General features: G+C 48.1%; 1 protein-coding gene across 9 annotated transcripts; it reads right to left on the reverse strand.

Moving 5' to 3' along the window:
* Positions 1 to 15,807: 15,807 nt before the first annotated feature.
* LOC123119776 (uncharacterized) lies at positions 15,808 to 19,471 on the reverse strand. 9 transcript variants are annotated; one of them, XR_006458848.1, is made up of 5 exons: positions 18,903 to 19,471; positions 18,436 to 18,507; positions 18,252 to 18,329; positions 16,271 to 17,815; positions 15,808 to 16,184 (listed from the first exon to the last, which is right to left on the reverse strand). XR_006458848.1 is itself a non-coding variant. In XM_044539699.1 (4 exons), exons 1-3 carry the CDS (start codon positions 19,313 to 19,315, stop codon positions 17,583 to 17,585), a joined length of 579 nt encoding a protein of 192 aa, XP_044395634.1. In that variant the 5' UTR covers positions 19,316 to 19,471; the 3' UTR covers positions 15,808 to 16,184; positions 16,271 to 17,582. The 9 variants fall into 9 exon arrangements, 1 of the variants encoding a protein (XP_044395634.1); XR_006458852.1 differs by having other exon boundaries at positions 18,436 to 18,538; XR_006458850.1 differs by having other exon boundaries at positions 18,436 to 18,619.
* Between the last annotated feature and the right edge of the window lie 467 nt (positions 19,472 to 19,938).

Below are 19,938 nucleotides of genomic sequence, written 5' to 3' on the forward strand. Positions count from 1 at the left end.
CTTCTGCTCGCGCTCCTCGTGGCCTCGCACAAGTTACGCCACTACTTTCAAGGCCACCCCATCAAAGTCGTCTCAGCTTACCCCAGGGAGAGGGTACTCTGGAGCCCCAATGTTGTGGGAAGGATCACCGAATGGAACATCGAGTTGCAGGCATTCCAGCTGGAGTTCAGCACCACCAGGGTCATCAAGGGAGCTGCGCTCGCCGACTTCGTGGCGAAGTGGACTGATGCTCCAGTGCCCGAAGCAGGTGAGGATCGGTCTCTTTCGCCAGAGAGCGAAGCACCAGACGGCTGGGTCATGTACTTCTACGGCGCCTTCGTGCACCAAGGCGCGGGGGCCGGGGTCGTACTCATCTCGCCCACCCAGGACAAACTCTACTACGTCGTGCAGCTCTGCTTACAGCAGGGTGAGAAGGTCTCCAACAACATCACGGAGTACGAAGGTTTGATCGCCGGCCTCAAGGCTGCGGCGACCTTGGGGGTGAAGCGCCTCACCATCAAGGGTGACTCGCAACTCCTCGTCAACTTCTCCAACAAGGTGTACAAACCGAAGGACGAGCACATGGAGACGTACCTCGCGGAGGTACGCAAAATGGAGAAGCAATTTTTGGGCTTGGAACTGCAGCATGTGCCCCGCGGCACAAACAAGGAAGCCGACGATATCGCCAAGAGGGCGTCCAGGCGTCAGCCACAGGAACCCGGCATCTTCGAGGAGCGGCTCTTCAAGGCTTTAGCGGCCCCTCCAGCTGCAGAGCCGGCACCGTCTCGAGAGGAGCTTCCCTCACCACCAGCCTCAGGAGCCCCCGCCAGCGGCCCGACCTCAGGGGCGCGCCTGCTCCTCGCGCTCGAGCCTCAGGAGGGGTGCTGGACCGAAGAATTCAAGACATACCTACAACAAGGGCACCTGCCGGAGAAGGAGGAGGACGCGGAACGCGTGGCTCGGCAAGCTACGGCTTACTGCATCCGGGACGGTGAGCTATACTGAAAACGACCGAATGATGTTTCCTTGCGATGCATCTCCAGGGAGCAGGTATGCGAACTGCTAGCTAACATACACAGCGGAGATTGCGGGCATCACTCGTCGTCATGCACCCTGATGGGCAAGGTGTTCCGCAGCGGATTCTACTGACACACGGCACTCGACGACGCAACCGAGCTGGTGAGATTCTGCGAGGCCTGCCAGTTCCATGCCAAGCAAATCCACCAGCCTGCTCAAGGCCTCCAGACTATCCCACTCTCATGGCCGTTTGCGGTCTGGGGGCTGGATATCCTGGGCCCGTTCCCTCGAGCGCCTGGGGGCTACCACTACCTCTACGTCGCCGTCGACAAGTTCACCAAGTGGGCAGAGGTGGAAGCCGTCCGCACCATCCCAGCCGAATATGCGGTCAAGTTCATTAAGGGCCTAGTGAGCCGTTTCGGGGTCCCTAACTGCATCATCACCGACAACGGCTCACAGTTCACTAGCAATCTCTTCAAAACATATTGTGCTAATCTTGGAATGCAGATATGCTACGCCTCAGTGGCGCACCCCAGAAGCAACGGCCAAGCTGAGCGTGCCAACACGGAGGTCTTGAGAGGCCTCAAGACAAGGACCTTCAAGAAGAAGCTCGAGGCCTGCGGCAGGGGCTGGTACAACGGGCTCCAGTCTGTGCTTTGGTCCATCCGCACCACCGCCACCAAGCCGACGGGCGAGACTCTGTTCTTCCTCGTCTACGGAGCCAAAGCGGTTCTCCCTCATGAGGTGAGGCATCGCTCCGCGCAAGTCCTGGCGTTTGACGAAGCACGTCAAGACGCCATGCGGGGGATGGACCTCGTGCTGGGGGAGGAATGCCGCCGCCAAGCCTCGCTCTGTGCGGCAAGGTACCTGCAGGCGCTGCGGCAGTACCACTGCCGCAGCGTCCGCTCCAGGACGCTCGAGGTGGGCGATCTCGTCCTGAGGAGGGTGCTCTCCAGGGAAGGGCTACATAATTAAGCTCGCACCCATGTGGGAGGGCCCGTTTAGGATTGCCCGCGTCTCCAGGCCTGGCACTGTGCGCTCGGACGCGGCTGTTCATTTGCTTTCTGTAGCTGGTTTGCAACCTTTTTAATGAAATTTGGAGTTCTGGCGTTTCTCGATTGCTTGGTTGAGTTCCCCTCTCTTTTACTTCTTCGCCCTCTTCTTTGCCTTGCGCCAGGGAGGACGGTAGTTGCCCGACGCTCTCCCTCGTGTGCCTCGCGCGGGGGCTAGGCAGGTGTGTGCGTGTGCTGGGTTAGCCTAAACCACGGACACACCTCGCCAAAGCTCTACCACCCCAGAGCTTCGGCTCCCTTGATCTTCATGAGGCGCCCTCGATCGAGCTCGTGATTGGCGCACCCTCCTAAGTCCGTGCCCCATGGGTACCGTGACGCAGTGCGCTAAGCCATGAATATCCCATGCCTGAGGGCTCTCGCAAGGAGGAACAAAGGCACCTGACAGATGTCCTAACAAATTTTTGCAGCTTCACGGTGCCTCCCGAGGTCAGCGGCTCCCGAGTCGGTAGCAAGGAAGCTTCACCAGATGCCAGGAGGCGCGCTCTCAGGAGACGGAAACCAACCCCGAGCGTATTAAGCTAAGTTGCCCCTCTTACATCTGCGTGGAGCACGAACAAAGTCGGAACAATAAGCATAACATAATAGCATAAAGACCACAGTTCATTACACGCCCCAGCAGGGCCATCTAATTCTTTTGAAATGCAGGATGGAGGGAAAAGCCAAACAAAAGCGGCCCGCGTGGCCGTGGCGGCTCACGAGGCCCGGCACCGAGGGCCCCCGGAGTCAGCTCAGTCTGAGCCCCTCTCGCGCTTCACCGTGGCGTGGCTGCGGGACGACCCGCCACCATCCTTGGAGCGGGCCCGGCAGCGAGGCGGCTGGTCGTAGCCGCTGCTGCTGGTGCTCTCGCTGGCGGAGAAGCTGTCGCCGCTGGGCGATTGGCGGCTGCCGCCAAGGGCGAGTTCGCCCTCAACCTTGTCACGGCCGTCGCCCAGGCCGAGCTCGTCGTCGCTGCCGCCGTCTTCGCGGCAGCACCTTGCGCGGCGACCATCTTCCCCGAAAACCCTCACAAAGAGGGTCGCGGCGCCATCATACTTGAAGTGAAGGGTGCACCGCCCGCTCAGGCCGTGCGCGCGGGAAAACGTCTGCCAGCCGTGGGCCAGGGCCACGTTGCCCGTGACGGAGGTCTCCACCGCGACCCATGAGGCCTGGCTGCAGCAACCATCGGCTTGCAGCCAGAGGCCGCCAAGACCCCCGGCCGGCAGCTCGCCGGCAAAGGAGCGCGGGAGCTGGAGCCAGGTGCCTGCCGGGCTCTCTGACCACACAATGAACTCCGGGAGCACCTCCGCCGAATGGAAGCGTGGCCGAGGTGCCCGGGCGACCATGGCACGCCTCCCCTCGGCACAATGGCTGCTCCGCCTAGAGCGACCCCACCGTGGGAGGAGGAACCGTTACGGCCGCCGAGGACGACACCGGCCCCCGAAGGAGTGCGATTGCGCCCCCGAGGAGCCATGGCGGGGGTCGTAGCATGCTTACGGGGGCGACCTTGCCCCCTTTTGGGCGGTGGTGAGCCAGGTCCCTCCTGGCGAGCCTTCCCTTTCTCCGCGGCCGAGAACCTCTTCGTCGGCGCCATGAGTGTCACGGTAAGATGGCGAGGCAAGGAGAAAGGAAAAGAAGCAGGCGGTGTGGAGAAGAAGATGAGCGACGGGGGCTCCGCTCCTCTCCTCATTTATAGCCAGAAGGAGGCCAACCGCCGGCCTCCACGATCGCAAGTAATGATGGTTTTCCTCTGCATGCAGCAGGGTCTCGTCAAGTCAAATGGTTGCCGAGGCAGCATGGGGAAGTGGAGGCGCCCACGCCCATCAATCGCCACGCGTCTATCAAGGCCGCAGGCGGTTGGGGCCCGCGGCGCTCCACACTTGCCCTTTGGCTTCGCCTCGAAGCAAAGTTCGAGCGCGCCTTGGGCCCGAGGGCTACTGTCGGCGTTCTGGGACCGAGGATGCCCAGACTTGCCTGCCTGCGGCCCAAGGCATGGCTCTACTAGCGGCCTGGTACGGCCCAGCTTCAGCAGCGACAACACGACACCCTCGCGAGGCGGACGACACCAAGACCTCCTTGGGGTGGCCTCACTAGGCTGTCTCCCGAGGGGCGAAGATATCTATGCAAGGGACACCTCGTGAGGGCCGCGTGACGTGAGCCATGACGACCAAGGCCAGGAGGGCGCCAGCGGGCGCAGTGTACCAGTTTCCTCTTTGGTGCTAAGGAGGCAGGCGCAGGGTCCCGGGGCATCAGGCAAAGGTTTCCATATCGGTGCAACAAGACCAAGACCAGCAGGACGGCAGGACGAAAGTCATCGCGGAGCCCACAACAACATCACCACCAGAGCCTTTGGCAGGCGAAGACCACCTTTTGTCAGGATAGCTTGTACTAGTTGTCCCCCTTCAAACTTGGCCGTTGTGGGATCCCTTCCCGCCTAAAATTTGGGAAGAGGACCAAGGCCACTATAAATAGGACCTAGCCACCACCGTAGCAAGGGACGGATCGATTCCACCCTGACCATCTCACCAGCTCATCGAGCCCAAGAACACCTCTCCTCCGGAGGTTGTTCATCCACTGTACTAGTTCATCCTCTGCCCCTCGAGGCAATCCACCACACACTGAAGTAGGGTGTTACACCGCAAGGTGGCCCGAACCATTATAACCCGCGTGTCTCTTGTTCTTTGGGTCCGTCGAGCTAGGCCGTGAGATCGTTGAGCGAGCGAGCTAGGAAGAGAGTGTTCTTCGTGCGCACCCCAGAGTTCAAACCTTACAAGGGTTTGCCGGAATCCGTAATCTGACAGACTCAACATTAGTCATAAAGAACTCACATACTTATTGCAAAAATCTATTAGTCGTCGAAACAAAGTACTATGCGCATGCTCCCAGGGGGATAGATTTGTAGGAAAAGACCATCGCTCATCCCCGACCGCCACTCATAAGGAAGACAATCAAAAAATATCTCATGCTCCAATTTCGTTACATAACGGTTCACCATACGTGCATGCTACGGGAATCACAAACTTTAACACAAGTATTTCTCAAATTCACAACTAGTCACTAGCATGGCTCTAATATCACCATCTTCATATCTCAAAACAATCATAAGGAATCAAACTTCTCATAGTATTCAATGCACTTTATATGAAAGTTTTTATTATATCCCTCTTGGATGCCCATCATATTAGGACTAAATTCATAACCAAAGCAAATTATCATGCTACTTAAGACTCTCAAAATGGTATAAGTGAAGCATGAGAGTTCAACAATTTCTTCAAAATAAAACTATCGTCATGCTCTAAAAAGATATAAGTGAAGCACTAGAGCAAATGACAAACTACTCCAAAAGATATAAGTGAAGATCAATGAGTAGTCAAATAATTATATAACTATGTGAAGACTCTCTCTCATAAATAAATTCAGATCTTAAGTACCTTATTCAAACAGCAAGCAAAACAAAATAAAATGACATTGCAAGGATAGCACATATCATGTGAAGAAGCAAAAACTTAGGCTCAGCCAAAACTGACCGATAGTTGTTGAAGAAGAAAGGTGGGATGCCAACCGGGGCATCCCAAGCTTAGATGCTTGAGACTTCTTGAAATATTAATTAGGGATGCCTTGGGCATCCCCAAGCTTGAGATTTTGTGTCTCCTTAATCCTTTTCATATCGTGGTTTCCCTAAATCTTAAAAACTTCATCCACACAAAACTCAACAAGAACTCGTGAGATAAGTTAGTATAAATCAACGCATAACCTTATCATTTTCTACTGTAGAAATCACTAAAATTATAATTTAACATTGCATACTAAATGCCTCTGCATATTTAATACTCCTATCCTCAAATAGAATCATTAAACAAGCAAACATATGCAAACAATGCAATCATACCAACAATCTGTCTAAACAGGACAGTCTGTAAAGAATGCAAGAGGAATCATACTTCCCTAACTCCAAAAATTCTGAAAAATTACCACACTGTAGATATTTTTTTGTTACTCATTTCGTAAAAATTTCAAGATTTTATCATGTTCTGACTATTCACAAATATTCGAAACATAACGGCAAACTTTCTGTTTTTAAAACAGCAACATATGGACTTGAAAAATAAGCATGGTAAAGGCTATACTTGACCTTTTTATTGAACTAAAAGATTCAAAACATTACTCTAAATAACTGTTGGAAATATGCCCTAGAGGCAATAATAAATGGTTATTATTATATTTCTTTGTTCATGATAATTGTCTATTGTTCATGCTATAATTGTGTTATCCGGAAATCGTAATACATGTGTGAATACATAGACCACAACGTGTCCCTAGTAAGCCTCTAGTTGACTAGCTCGTTGATCAACATATAGTCATGGTTTTCTGACTATGGACATTGGATGTCATTGATAACGGGATCACATCATTAGGAGAATGATGTGATGGACAAGACCCAATCCTAAGCATAGCATAAAAGATCGTGTAGTTTCGTTTGCTAGAGCTTTTCCAATGTCAAGTATCTTTTCCTTAGACCATGAGATCGTGCAACTCCCAGATACCGTAGGAGTGCTTTGGGTGCACCAAACGTCACAACGTAACTGGGTGACTATAAAGGTGCACTACGGGTATCTCCAAAAGTGTCTGTTGGGTTGGCACGGATCGAGACTGGGATTTGTCACTCCGTATGACGGAGAGGTATCTCTGGGCCCACTCGGTAATGCATCATCATAATGAGCTCAATGTGACTAAGGCTTTAGTCACGGGATCATGCATTGCGGTACGAGTAAAGAGACTTGCCGGTAACGAGATTGAACAACGTATTGGGATACCGACGATCGAATCTCGGGCAAGTAACATACCGATTGACAAAGGGAATTGTATACGGGATTGATTGAATCCTCGACATCGTGGTTCATCCGATGAGATCATCGTGGAACATGTGGGAGCCAACATGGGTATCCAGATCCCGCTGTTGGTTATTGACCGGAGAGGCGTCTCGGTCATGTCTGCATGTCTCCCGAACCCGTAGGGTCTACACACTTAAGGTTCGGTGACGCTAGGGTTGTAGAGATATGAGTATGCGGAAACCCGGAAGTTGTTCGGAGTCCCGGATGAGATCCCGGACGTCACGAGGAGTTCCGGAATGGTCCGGAGGTAAAGAATTATATATAGGAAGTCCAGTTTCAGCCACCGGGAAAGTTTCGGGGGTTATCGGTATTGTACCGGGACCACCAGAAGGGTCCCGGGGGTCCACCGGGTGGGGCCACCTGTCCCGGAGGGCCCCATGGGCTGAAGTGGGAAGGGAACCAGCCCATAGTGGGCTGGGGCGCCCCCCATGGGCCTCCCCCTGCGCCTAGGGTTGGAAACCCTAGGGTGGGGGGGTGCCCCACTTGACTTGGGGGGTAAGTTACCCCCCTGGCTGCCGCCCCCCATCCAGATGGGATCCTGGCCGGCGCCCCCCCCCCCCTCCCAGGGGGCCTATATAAAGGGGGGAGGGAGGGCAGTAGTATTACAGCCTTGGGCGCCTCCCTCCTCCCCTGCTACACCTCTCTCTCTCGCAGAAGCTCGGCGAAGCCCTGCCGACATCCCGCTACATCCACCACCACGCCGTCGTGCTGCTGGATCTCCATCAACCTCTCCTTCCCCTTGCTGGATCAAGAAGGAGGAGACGTCGCTGCACCATACGTGTGTTGAACGCGGAGGTGCCGTCCGTTCGGCACTCGGTCATCGGTGATTTGAATCACGGCAAGTACGACTCCGTCATCCACGTTCATTGGAACGCTTCCGCTCGCGATCTACAAGGGTATGTAGATGCACTCCTTTCCCCTCGTTGCCAGTATACTCCATAGATGGATCTTGGTGAGCGTAGGAAAATTTTAAAATTATGCTACGATTACCAACAATAACAGCAAGCAAATCTAAACAAAAGAAAATGACGCGCCAAGCAAAACACATATCATGTGGTGAATAAAAATATAGCTCCAAGTAAGGTTACCGATGAACGAAGACGAAAGAGGGGATGCCATCCGGGGTATCCCCAAGCTTAGGCTCTTGGTTATCCTTGAATATTACCTTGGGGTGCCTTGGGCATCCCCAAGCTTAGGCTCTTGCCACTCTTTATTCCGCAGTCCATCAAAACTTTACCCAAAACATGAAAACTTCACAACACAAAACTCAACAGAAAACTCGTAAGCTCTGTTAGTATACTAAAACAAATCATTCACTTTGGTGTTGTCAAGAAAAGATTCATAATTTTTCTCACATGATGCCTACTGTACCAAATCATTTCTACAATTTATATTAAACAATATAAGCCATAGAAACTAGAAAACAAGCAAACTATGCATCGAAAACAGAATCTGTCAAAAACAGAACTGTTTGTAAAGATCTGAGTTGAAATCATACTTCTGTAACTCCAAAAATCCTGAGAAATTAGGAAGTCCTAAGAAATTTTTCTATTAATCTGATGCAAAAGAATCAACTAAAAATCACTCTTCATCTAGAGATGAGAATTGTTTTCATGAGCGCAAAAGTTTCTGTTTTTCAGCAAGATCAAATCAACTATCACCATAAGCCATCCCAAAGGTCTTACTTGGCACTTTATTGAAACAAAAGCTATAAAACATGATTAATACAGTAGTTTAATCATGTGAACACACAAAAACAGTAGGTATAAATATTGGGTTGTCTCCCAACAAGCGCTTTTCTTTAATGCCTTTCTAGCTAGGCATGATGAATTAAATGATGCTCACATAAAAGATAGGAATTGAAACATAATGGGAGCATCATGAAGAATATGACTAGCACATTTAAGTCTAACCCTCTTCCTATGTATAAGGATTTTGTGAGCAAATTAATCATGGGTCTAAGAATCAACTAGCATAGGAAGGTAAAGCAAGCAAAACTTCAAGATTTTCAACATATAGAGAGGAAGCTTGATATTATTGCAATAGGTAAAAGCATATGTTCCTATCTTATAATAATTTTCCGAGGCATCATGAATGAATTCAACGATATAACCATCCCATAAAGCATTATTTTCATGATGCATAAGCATAGAAATTTTACTACTCTCCACATAAGAAAAACTCTTCTCATGAATAGTAGTGGGAGCAAACTCAACAAAATAACTATCATGTGAGGCATAATCCAATTGAAAATTAAAATCATGATGACAAGTTTCATGGTTATCGTTATTCTTTATAGCATACATGTCATAACAATAATCATCATAGATAGCAACTTTGTTCTCATAATCAATTGGAACCTCTTCCGAAATAGTGGATTCGTCACTAAATAAAGTCATGACCTCTCCAAATCCACTTTCATAATTATCACAATAAGATTCAACACCCTCCAAAATAGTGGGATCATTACCTAAAGTTGAGACTCTTCCAAACCCACTTTCATCAACATAGTCATCATAAATAGGAGGCATTCTATCATCATAATAAATTTGCTCAACATAACTTGGGGAACAAAAAATATCATCTTCATCAAACATAGCATCCCCAAGCTTGTGGCTTTGCGTATCATTAGCATCATGGATATTCAAAGAACTCAAACTAACAACATTGCAAGCATGCTCATTACACAAATATTTAGTGCCAAACATTTTATTGACTTCTTCTTCTAGCACTTGAGCACAATTTTCCTTTCCCTCATTTTCACGAAAAACATTAAAAAGATGAAGCATATGAGACAACCTCAATTCCATTTTTTTGTAGTTTTCTTTTATATACTAAACTAGTGATAAAACAAGAAACTAAAAGATTTGATTGCAAGATCTAAAGATATACCTTCAAGCACTAACCTCCCCAGCAACGGCGCCTGAAAAGAGCTTAGTTGACGGGGTGTTAGTGCCGCTTACCTAGCCTCCCCGGCAACGGCGCCAGAAAAGAGCTTGATGTCTACTACGCAACCTTCTTCTTGTAGACTCGTGTTGGGCCTCCAAGCGCAGAGTTTTGTAGGACAGTACCAAATTTCCCTCAAGTGGATGACCTAAGGGTTATCAATTCGTGGGAGGCGTAGGATGAAGATGGTCTCTGTCAAACAACCCTGCAACCAAATAACAAAGAGTCTATTGTGTCCCCAACCCACCCAATACAATGGTAAATTATATAGGTGCACTAGTTCGGCGAAGAGATGGTGATACAAGTGCAATATGGATAGTAGATATAGGTTTTTGTAATCTGAAAATATAAAAACAGCAAGGTAACTAACGGTAAAAGTGAGCGAAAACGGTATTATAATGCTAGAACAAGGCCTAGGGTTCATACTTATGCTAGTGCAAGTTCTCTCAACAATGATAACATCATTAGATCATATAACAATCCCTCAACATGCAACAAAGAGTCACTCCAAAGTCACTAATAGCGGAGCACAAACGAAGAGATTATTGTAGGGTACGAAACCACCTCAAAGTTATTCTTTCTGATCGATCTAGTGGGCTATTCCTATAAGTGTCACAAACAACCCTAGAGTTCGTACTAAAATAACACCTTAAGATACACATCAACCAAAACCCTAATGTCACCTAGATACTCCAATGTCACCACAAGTATCCGTGGGTTTGATTATATGATAGGCATCACACAATCTCAGATTCATCTATTCAAACCAACACAAAGAACTTCAAAGAGTACCCCAAAGTTTCTACCGGAGAGTCAAGACGAAAACGTGTGCCAACCCCTATGCATAAGTTCACAAGGTCACAGAACCCGCAAGTTGATCACCAAAACATACATCAAGTAGATCACGTGAATATCCCATTGTCACCATAGATAAGCACATGCAAGACATATATCAAGTGTTCTCAAATCCTTAAAGACTCAATCTGATAAGATAACTTCAAAGGGAAAACTCAATTCATTACAAGAAGGTAGAGGGGGTGAAACATCATAAGATCCAACTATAATAGCAAAGCACGCGGTACATCAAGATCGTGCCAAATCAAGAACACGAGAGAGAGAGAGAGAGAGAGAGAGAGAGAGAGAGATCAAACACATAGCTACTGGTACATACCCTTAGCCCCGAGGGTGAACTACTCCCTCCTCGTCATGGAGAGCGCCGGGATGATGAAGATGGCCATGGTGATGATTTCCCCCTCCGGTAGGGTGCCGGAATAGGGTCCCGATTGGTTTTTGGTGGCTACAGAGGCTTGCGGTGGCGGAACTTCCGATCTATGTTCTGTTCTGGAGGTTTGGGGATATATAAGAGGTGTTGGCATCGAGAACAAGTCAGGGGAGTCCACGAGGGGCCCACAAGGTTGGAGGGCGCGCCCTAGGGGGGTGGGGGCGCCCTCCACCCTTGTGGAGGCCTCAGGACTCCTCTAGTGCATCTCCGATACTCCGTGGGCTTCTTTTGGTCCAAAAACAATCATCGTAAAGTTTCAGGTCATTTGAACTCCGTTTGATATTCCTTTTCTGTAAAACTCAAAAACAAGGAAAAAAGAGAAACTGGCACTAGGCTCTAGGTTAATAGGTTAGTCCCAAAAATCATATAAAATAGCATATAAATGCATATAAACATCCAAGATAGATAATATAATAGCATGCAACAATAAAAAATTATAGATACGTTGGAGACGTATCAATGAGGCACTCTCCTCTTCGTCCTCCTCCTCCTCCTCGCCCCCATCCTGTATGGATGAGGCCGCAGCGTCTCCGGACCGGTTGCCCGAACGGATCCTGCAGTGGAGGCCCTCCATGGCCTCCGGTGCTTCTTGCTTCTTGCCCTTCTTAGCGGGCACCTTGTAGGGCACCACGACCAGCATCTTCTCCAGCTGCTCTGATCGAGGCCCCTCCGGTAGCGGCGCCGGGCCGCTGATCTTCTTGGCCTTGGCAAGCCATCCCTGCAGAATCCACGTAACAAGGTTAGATCGAATCTCATGTAATGTGAATATCTGAACACTCTTCAAAGAGACATGCCACTCACCTTCCTTGGGGGATTCGCGACGTCAAGACCGATGTCCTTCTCCTCGGCCGACCACTCCTTATGTGGCTGGAACAGTTGTCCCCATATCTTGTCGGGAGTAATGCCAAAGAGGTGCCGCATAGTAACCGGATCCTCAGGCTCATGCTCCCACATGGGCTTGGCCCTCTCCGGGCAAGGGAGGAGCCCATGGTGGAGCATGATCTGGAACACATCGACCAGCTTCGCGCTGGTCTCTATTACGTTGTCGACGCGCTTCTGGAGCGCTTTGATGTCGGCAACACATCCCCAGTCCAGACTCTTGGTGGTCTAGGAGGCCAATCTGGTGGTGGTCCGGATCGGAATGCGGGGGCCGCTCCCCATGCGGCCTCCCTCGGCTCAGTGATATAGAACCACTCCTTCTGCCACATCCGGACGGCGTCGACGAAGTAGCCGTCCGGCCACTGGACCCATGTCAGCTTGCTGATCATGGCCCCTCCACGGTCTGCATGCTCGCCGCCGACCACCTTGGGCTTCACGTTGAACAACTTCATCCATAAGCCGAAGTGCGGCTGACCCAAAGGAGCGCTTCACAAACGACGATGAAGGTCAAAATGTGGAGGAGGGAGTTGGGGGCTAGATCGTGGAAATCCAGCCCATAGTAGAACATTAGCCCCCGCACAAAGGGGTGCAAGGGAAATCCTAGCCCCCTAAGGAAATGGGGGAGAAAAACTACCCTTTCGCCCGGCTCCAGCGTAGGGATGATCTGGCCCTCTTCGGGGGCTCGATGGGTGATGTTGGCCGGCAAGTAATCGGCCTCCTTCAGCTGCAGTATATCCTCGTCGGTGACGGAGGAGGCCTCCCACTTACCATTGGCGCCGGATCTGGCCATGATCGAAGGAGGTGAAGTGGGATTGGCTATGGAAGCAGGGAGAAAGGGCACTGGAGCTCTGAAGGGTTGCGAGTGCGGAAGGAAGGAGAAGGCGTGGGATGCAGACTGTAGCGGCCCCCTTTATAGACTGTGGGCAGGCCAGAGATCCCTTTTTTCATGCTATTATCCTCTCCACTTCCCGATATCTCCGCAACATTATGAGCGGGGAGGGGAATCAAAATCATTAACCATATCCCCCGAAAAGCGGGACACGATCTCCACCTTGAGGGGACGTGTCAAGTGTGGCGTCAGCCTCGAGCCGCGCTTCGAGAAATAGTAACTGCTTAACGTTATGGCCGGAAGCGACTCTTCGTTGAAGGATAAAAAGTTGTCAGATAAAGGCACTATTTGTGCTTGAGCGATATTTTTATTATTACCTTCGGTGTTAAGTAAAACAGTCATTTCAGACTCCGAACATCACTTGGTACCAAACAGGGGGAGACTTGCTGAGGAACTCGCCCCGCAAACGGAATACAGGCCGGATGAATGGATACCGGATACAAGTCTCGGTGTTGGAGGCAAGTTCGGGGCTACTGAGGGAGTCATGGACTAAGGGGTCCTCGGGGCGACGGCCCATTGTGCATGGGCCGGACTGGTGGAGCGATACTATGACAGGAGATCTATGAAGCCGTGGTGTGCCCTCCAAGTCAAGAAGGCATAGGATCTCCTGATTCCTAATTGTAATTTGTCTTCGGTAACCCTAAGCCTATCGGTGTCTATATAAACTGAGGGTTGTAGTCATTAGGGGGAGAGCTATCTTCATCCCCCATAGCCTAGGGTTTAGCTCATGCTGATCTCGAGGTAGATCTACTCTGTAAACCACATTATACAATCAATACAATCAAGCAGGACGTAGGGTTTTACCTCTTCGAGAGGGCCCGAACCTGGGTAAACACTGTGTCCGTCGTCCCTTGTTACCCATCAATCCTAGATCCACATCTCGGGACCCCCTACCCGAGGTCTGCCGGTTTTGACACTGACACCCGGCGTGTGTGGGTCGGATCCGGCCGGATCTGACCTGCGGTGGTCCGAATCGGATCCATTGCGGTGGTGCTCTGGGAGAAACCCCTGCTCACCCATTGTGTGAGCCAACCACGACGACGTCACTGGCATCATATACCTTCCTGGAGGCGTGGTCTTCGAGCTGTTCCACGTGGATCTGCTTCTGCGTGCTACAAGTCGTCTTGCTGTAGGGATGTGTCAAACTCCGAGTGAGAACCATGCATTGGCTTTGTCGATGTCGGCAGCAGCAGCGTCTATGGATGTCGTTTTCCTCACAGGAGGTGCCATTGTGGAGCTCCAGCACCTACAGTACATTGTTTTGTGGTCTCCGGGTGAAAACCTAAGATCGGGCTCGCCAGATCGGATGACGGTGTTGTGTCCTTGACAACACTACCTCGTTGGAGGCGTCATCTTGGAGGCCCAAACGACAGCTTTTTTGCTACGTGTGCTTGAGGGCGGTGCATTTGGTGGTGGTGGTGCAGACAGCTTGGGGCCGACGGTGGTGTGTTTTCTTCTTCATGTGTTTCTCTTAGGTTGTCCTTCGCGTGGTCTCCTCCTGTTGTTGTGCATGCTGAAGACCCTCTCATGGTTGTCGTTGTGCTGCGGCGAACTTCGGGCTCTTGGTGTTGTCTCGGTTCACCTTTGATCAATGACGACACAATGATGCCTCCCCAAGCAGCTAATCGTTTCGACCGCCTGTGGCGGATCTCCCGGTCAAGGTTCGTGTTAGTTTGGCACTCGTTGATTATGGGTGATCCTCTGTTGTGCCATGGGGCTCGGTTCGCACGTTGGTCCGATACGTTAGGTTGTTTGCCGAGTCTTGGTATTGTGATCTCTCGACAGCACCCCGCATCTACTTATGTCTCTCGTGGTGTTGGTCTTTCTGCCTGCTAGCTAGGTCGTGCCTGCTCCTGGGCATATTTTTCTCATCTTCTGTAACCTTGTTACTTGCACGGTCTTCGGCCCGGTTTCCCTTATAATCAAGGTCAATTTGTTTAGGTTTTCGATCCGGTTTCCCTTATAAACTGGATAAGCCAAAGCTTAAGGGGCGACTCTTGGTTTTGGCAGCTTTGTGAGCAACCCCTCCCCCCGGTGACCGTTCAAAAATAAGTGTATTTAGACGTGTTTCAGTGTGTAGATTCACTAATTTCGGCGACAGTTAATTTCGGACGGAAGGAATATGTATGTATGTATGTATGTATGTATGTATGTATGACACATTTAAACGTCCAAAGAGAAAGTTGGAGCACCTCTTTATATAAATCATTATTTACCAAACCCACCACCTTCCTGATTTAACGTATTTTGATCAATTCGATTTACAGAGGACAAGGAATATCCTGAAAGGTTTTCTGAGGTGTCCAATAGTTGCAGGATCCAAATGTAACATAACGAAGGGTTGACATAAATTTATACTAGTATTAATATGTCAACCATTCGTTAATAGTATCATATACTAGTATCATGCATATGATACTAGTCTATGATACTGCGTAATGCAAAATATCATAGGCTGGTATCATAGAGTACTATATTTATTGTCATGCATGACACAAAGTAGCACATCATTTAATATGATACAATATCATGATATGATGCTCAAGCATCTCTTTCTTCATTTAATTCTATGCCATCTCATCAAAATTGTTTAGTTGGCATGCATGATATTATCTATGATACTATCACTAGTTGTTGGGGCACAGCCTTGCTGCACCGCCTGAGGCGTGCCGCTGCGGTGCCATGTAGGCACTCCGCTCTTTTCTCTTGCTTCTTTGTGATTTGTGTGGCACATCTGCATGCAAGCGATGAGAGCCTCTTCAACGAAGTATCTTGGTTGTTCACATGAGAATAAACTAAAACCACATCATATGCAATAGCACAATCATGTGCAAGTTGTTGGTTGGAAACATAAGATACAACAATAGAAATTTGTAAGATGGGCCAGGGCTTATATGAACATAGAAGCAACAGTCTTACAGCCTAGATGACTGATTACAGAGATGAGAGGTGGTTAGAAGTAATAGCTAGCACTGTCCAAAAGTTGTGAACTAATAGAAGGTCGGTTCATGCCAAAAGCAAATTGAGATTCCATGACCCGCAATGGACAGCAATATAATACATGTTTCCTAGAAGCATACAGAGGAGTAGAATCATGGCAGGCGCAAATTGAGACCCCGATATATCACTTCATTCACAAAGTGAGCAAGCAGGAACATTGATGGAAGCTACAGTTTGTAATAAAATCTCAATGTGAATGTGCCACAACAGAACCCAAAGCATCTTGTATTTCGTCAACGGTAGCCATCACACTACATAGAGATGAGATGTTAATGAAAACCATCTATATGTCAAGGAAGCAAGGGAACAACATTTAGTATAATCAGGAACACCTTACCTAGTTAGATATATCTACTCATTATCAAGAATGTCTGAGAAACTTTGTGCTTCATAGTAAAGATCATGCCTCGGCTCATCCAGATGGTTGTCGTCACCAGCCTGATCTGCCCCAGTGGCAGAGCCAGAAACTTGGATTAGGGAAGCCAAGTGCTGTCAAAATAGCTTATGGAGGGCCAAACCATAGGAAAGCAGCAAATAAACACTGATTCTACACTGTTAATCAGCAATTTAGTAGGAAAGCTCAGATGTTAGGGGGCCCAGGGCCCCTGCTAGTCCCCCTGCCTCCGCCACTGATCTGCCCAGAATGCTTAATATCATTAAAAAATATTAATTCATGGGTAAGGATACTCCCTCTCTCTCAGTTTATAAGGCGTGCGCGTACCCCTAGGTCGTCAATTTGACCAACCTAATACAAGTCAAATATTACAAAAAATATACCAATATAAACTTCATATGTTCTATTTTCAAACGGTATAATTTTTGTGCTATATAGTTTATATTAGGGTGATAAAATTGACAACCTAGGTATACGCACAGGACTTGTAAACTGAAACGGAGGGAGTAGTATATAACAGCTATAAGAAATAAATCTTTAGAAATAAATAATTGATGCCACGAATAGGGATATCTATAATTGAGTCAACTTATCATATATTTGTCTCGAGATGGCACATATGACATTGGCCGATGCACAAGGGCAAAGAACAAATAGTAGTATGTGCATTCACTATCAAGCATTTGCTATGTGAACCACAAAGCTAAGTGGGGTTAAATTGGAGAACCAAAAATTCAGTTCCTTAACAATATTCAGAAAGATACAATTTACATAAATATATACTCCCTCCGTCCCAAAATCCTTGTCTTAGATTTGTCTAGATACGGATGTATCTAACACTAAAACGTAACTAGATACATCCGTATTTAGACAAATCTAAGACAAGAATTTTGGGACGGAGGGAGTATATATATATATGATTTACGAACACTTAAAAAATGCTACACAAGCATCAAGAGCCAATATTCGTATGGATAAGCAAGCCATCAAGAACAGACAAATTTCCCACTGAATGTAGTATGCCCTATGGATAGAAATTTTCAGATAGTGCCATAACAGAACAAGGAGGCATTCAGGAAGTGCAAATTAACCTGCCCAATACATAAGGCAAGAACTTGACTGAAGTCAAGCCATCTAGGTAGTTCCCGGTGGAGAAAGGAACAAAGCACTCAAAAGAAGCAGAGTCAGAACCTCGAATCCATTTTCACCTATTGCTTTATCAATTGTCAGAAACTCCCTATTTCCATCAACCAATTTAATAATGCGCTGTCGAGCAAGTACCACGAGAATGTACATCACTGGCATCTTTTGGTGTAATCCAATCTAGAAACAGAAGCAACTGTCAGAGGGAGAAAACTGTCTCTTCTCAGTGCCGTCATCCAGCTCTTACCTATGCAGACCCTGCTAGACTTTCTATTAGAAAATATAAAGCCACAATCAAAGGGACCAAACGTATCCTCAAACTTGTCCAAAGCCTTCAGCGTGAACCTACACATAATTAAGATGTTATGTATACATTTATTATCCTATATGTTGTCTATCTAGTAAGAAAAGTACATCCTATTCTGAAACAAAATGCAATCTATCTTTGATCAGAAGTCAAAGTAGTCTGAACAAATACTTTTAATTATCCAGACAAAAAATTCTATAGAGATCTTAAGAAAATAATAAATATGATACCGACACGATTAGAACTATGGAACTTAAACCGGTACAAAATAACATATCACAATGTTAGCGAGAGCGAGAGCGCGAGCGCGAGCGAGGGAGGGAGGGAGGGGGGAGAGAGAGATTGCGTGTTACTATAGCACAAAACAGAAAACTCAACGAAGTAGGAAATAAAATATGACAATACAATCATACACGGATACAGACATCAACCAATCATCAAAACTTATGCTATAGAATGATAAGTGACCCATACTTTCAGAATTTTCCCTGATGAAGTTTTCAAGTTCTGTCTTTTGCCATCAAATGCTTTAACTGGTTCCTCATACATCACCTTTCAGAAAGGAGAAATGGTTTCAGACCAAGGGGATTCTTGTATTATTATGTAACACACTAAATAAAACAAAAAAAGGGCAGTAGCATCAGAAGTTCATAACCACCTCTATGCCATTCTACTTGTACCATTATGCAGTCTGCCTCTGGCCACCAGATCCAACACAGGTATGGAATCCCTTCCACAAGAGAAATATCAGAGTTTTAAGGCTGCATGCATGCACATTTGCAGATTTTATCTTGATGCTGAACTTTGCAGGGTACCAATGTACCATATTGGCTAAAGGAGCACTTCACAGATAGCAACAAAGGATGGCAGTGAGTGTAATGTTTACATATTGAAGCAGATTTTTCACTCAAGTTCGAACAAATGACATGTGGATGACTTACCTAAATTTCTATCCATTATATCAAGAATTCTCAACAGAGAAAGAGGTTAAACATTATCCCAACTCAACAAACTATCACTACTGTCATAGTTCAATGCTACTTCCTATTGTTAAATTGTCCCAGGTACTTCACGTGAAGAATGGATGTGGCTAATTGATTGCAGGATAGTAGCTGTAACGGTTACCTCCTCCATGGCGCGGGGCAGCGTAGGGCAACTCTGTGGCGTCTTCGCCGCCGCGCCCAACACCAGCTTGGGGGCCATGAACCCGGAGCGCCACTCCAGCTTGGCCGTGACCATGGGCTGCGCAGGATCCGGGGTGGCCTCTCGGGCATCACCTTGGTGCTGCTGCCGTCGCCCACAGCGGCGCAGAGCTTCATTATCTTGGCGGCGGCATAGGCCTCGTCCCGGTTCTCTCCCGTCAGCTTCTCCACCTGGTCCTTTGAGAGGAACGCAAACGAGCCGTGCAACAGCGACGCCGTGGGAGAGACTCGCCTCCCTTCTCGGATCTTCCACCGCGACGCGCACAGATCTTGGGGCAGAGGAAGCCAAAGGCCGGGAGATGGCAGCGAGGGACGGGAGGAGCAGAGGCGACGCATCGTGCGAGAGGAGAGAACGGATCTACTGTGGGTGCATCACCACGGGCGGGCGGCGACGACCAAGATCGACCAGGAGGAGGTGGGAACCGTCGCATGGGAAAGCAGCGGAGAAAGAGGCAGAGGGCGAGCAGCGAGAGGAGCGGTTACGTGATTAACTCATTTTCCTTCTCTATTAAGCCTCCGCTGGCTCTCTCATTTTTTTCCTTGTGATTAATCTTTCCAATGGATGCTTAACACGTGGCTAGCACGAGCAGGCGTTATTGTTGTGGATTACGGGCAGCCTAAGAGTATTTAGATCACTACTTTTATACTCCTTCCGTTTCAGTTTACAAGTCCTATGCGTACATTTAGGTTGTCAATTTTATCACATAATATAAACTATATAGCATAAAAATTATACCGTTTGAAAATAGAACATATGAAGTTTATATTAATATATTTTTTGTAATATTTGACTTGTATTAGGTTGGTTAAATTGATGACCTAAAAGTACGTGCACGTCTTATAAACGGAGAGAGGGGGGAGTATTGCTTTACATAGGCAGTAATAAAGACATCAGTACATCAATGGCCGTGTAGGAAAACTCTCAAGCGTACGAATACGAGCCGTTGGCGGAAAAATAT

Source organism: Triticum aestivum, chromosome 5D (assembly GCF_018294505.1).
Source record: "Triticum aestivum cultivar Chinese Spring chromosome 5D, IWGSC CS RefSeq v2.1, whole genome shotgun sequence".
NCBI classification, from domain to species: Eukaryota; Viridiplantae; Streptophyta; class Magnoliopsida; order Poales; family Poaceae; genus Triticum; species Triticum aestivum.

Coding starts and splice junctions, on each gene's coding strand:
- LOC123119776 (XM_044539699.1), bottom strand. CDS start 19,315: ATGCGTCGCCTCTGCTCCTCCCGTCCCTCGCTGCCATCTCCCGGCCTT. Junction 17,816..18,902: donor TGCCCCGCGCCATGGAGGAG/GTAACCGTTACA, acceptor AATTATGTGTAG/GTTCACGCTGAAGGCTTTGG. Junction 17,651..17,717: donor GTCTAGCAGGGTCTGCATAG/GTAAGAGCTGGA, acceptor TTCTGTTTCTAG/ATTGGATTACACCAAAAGAT.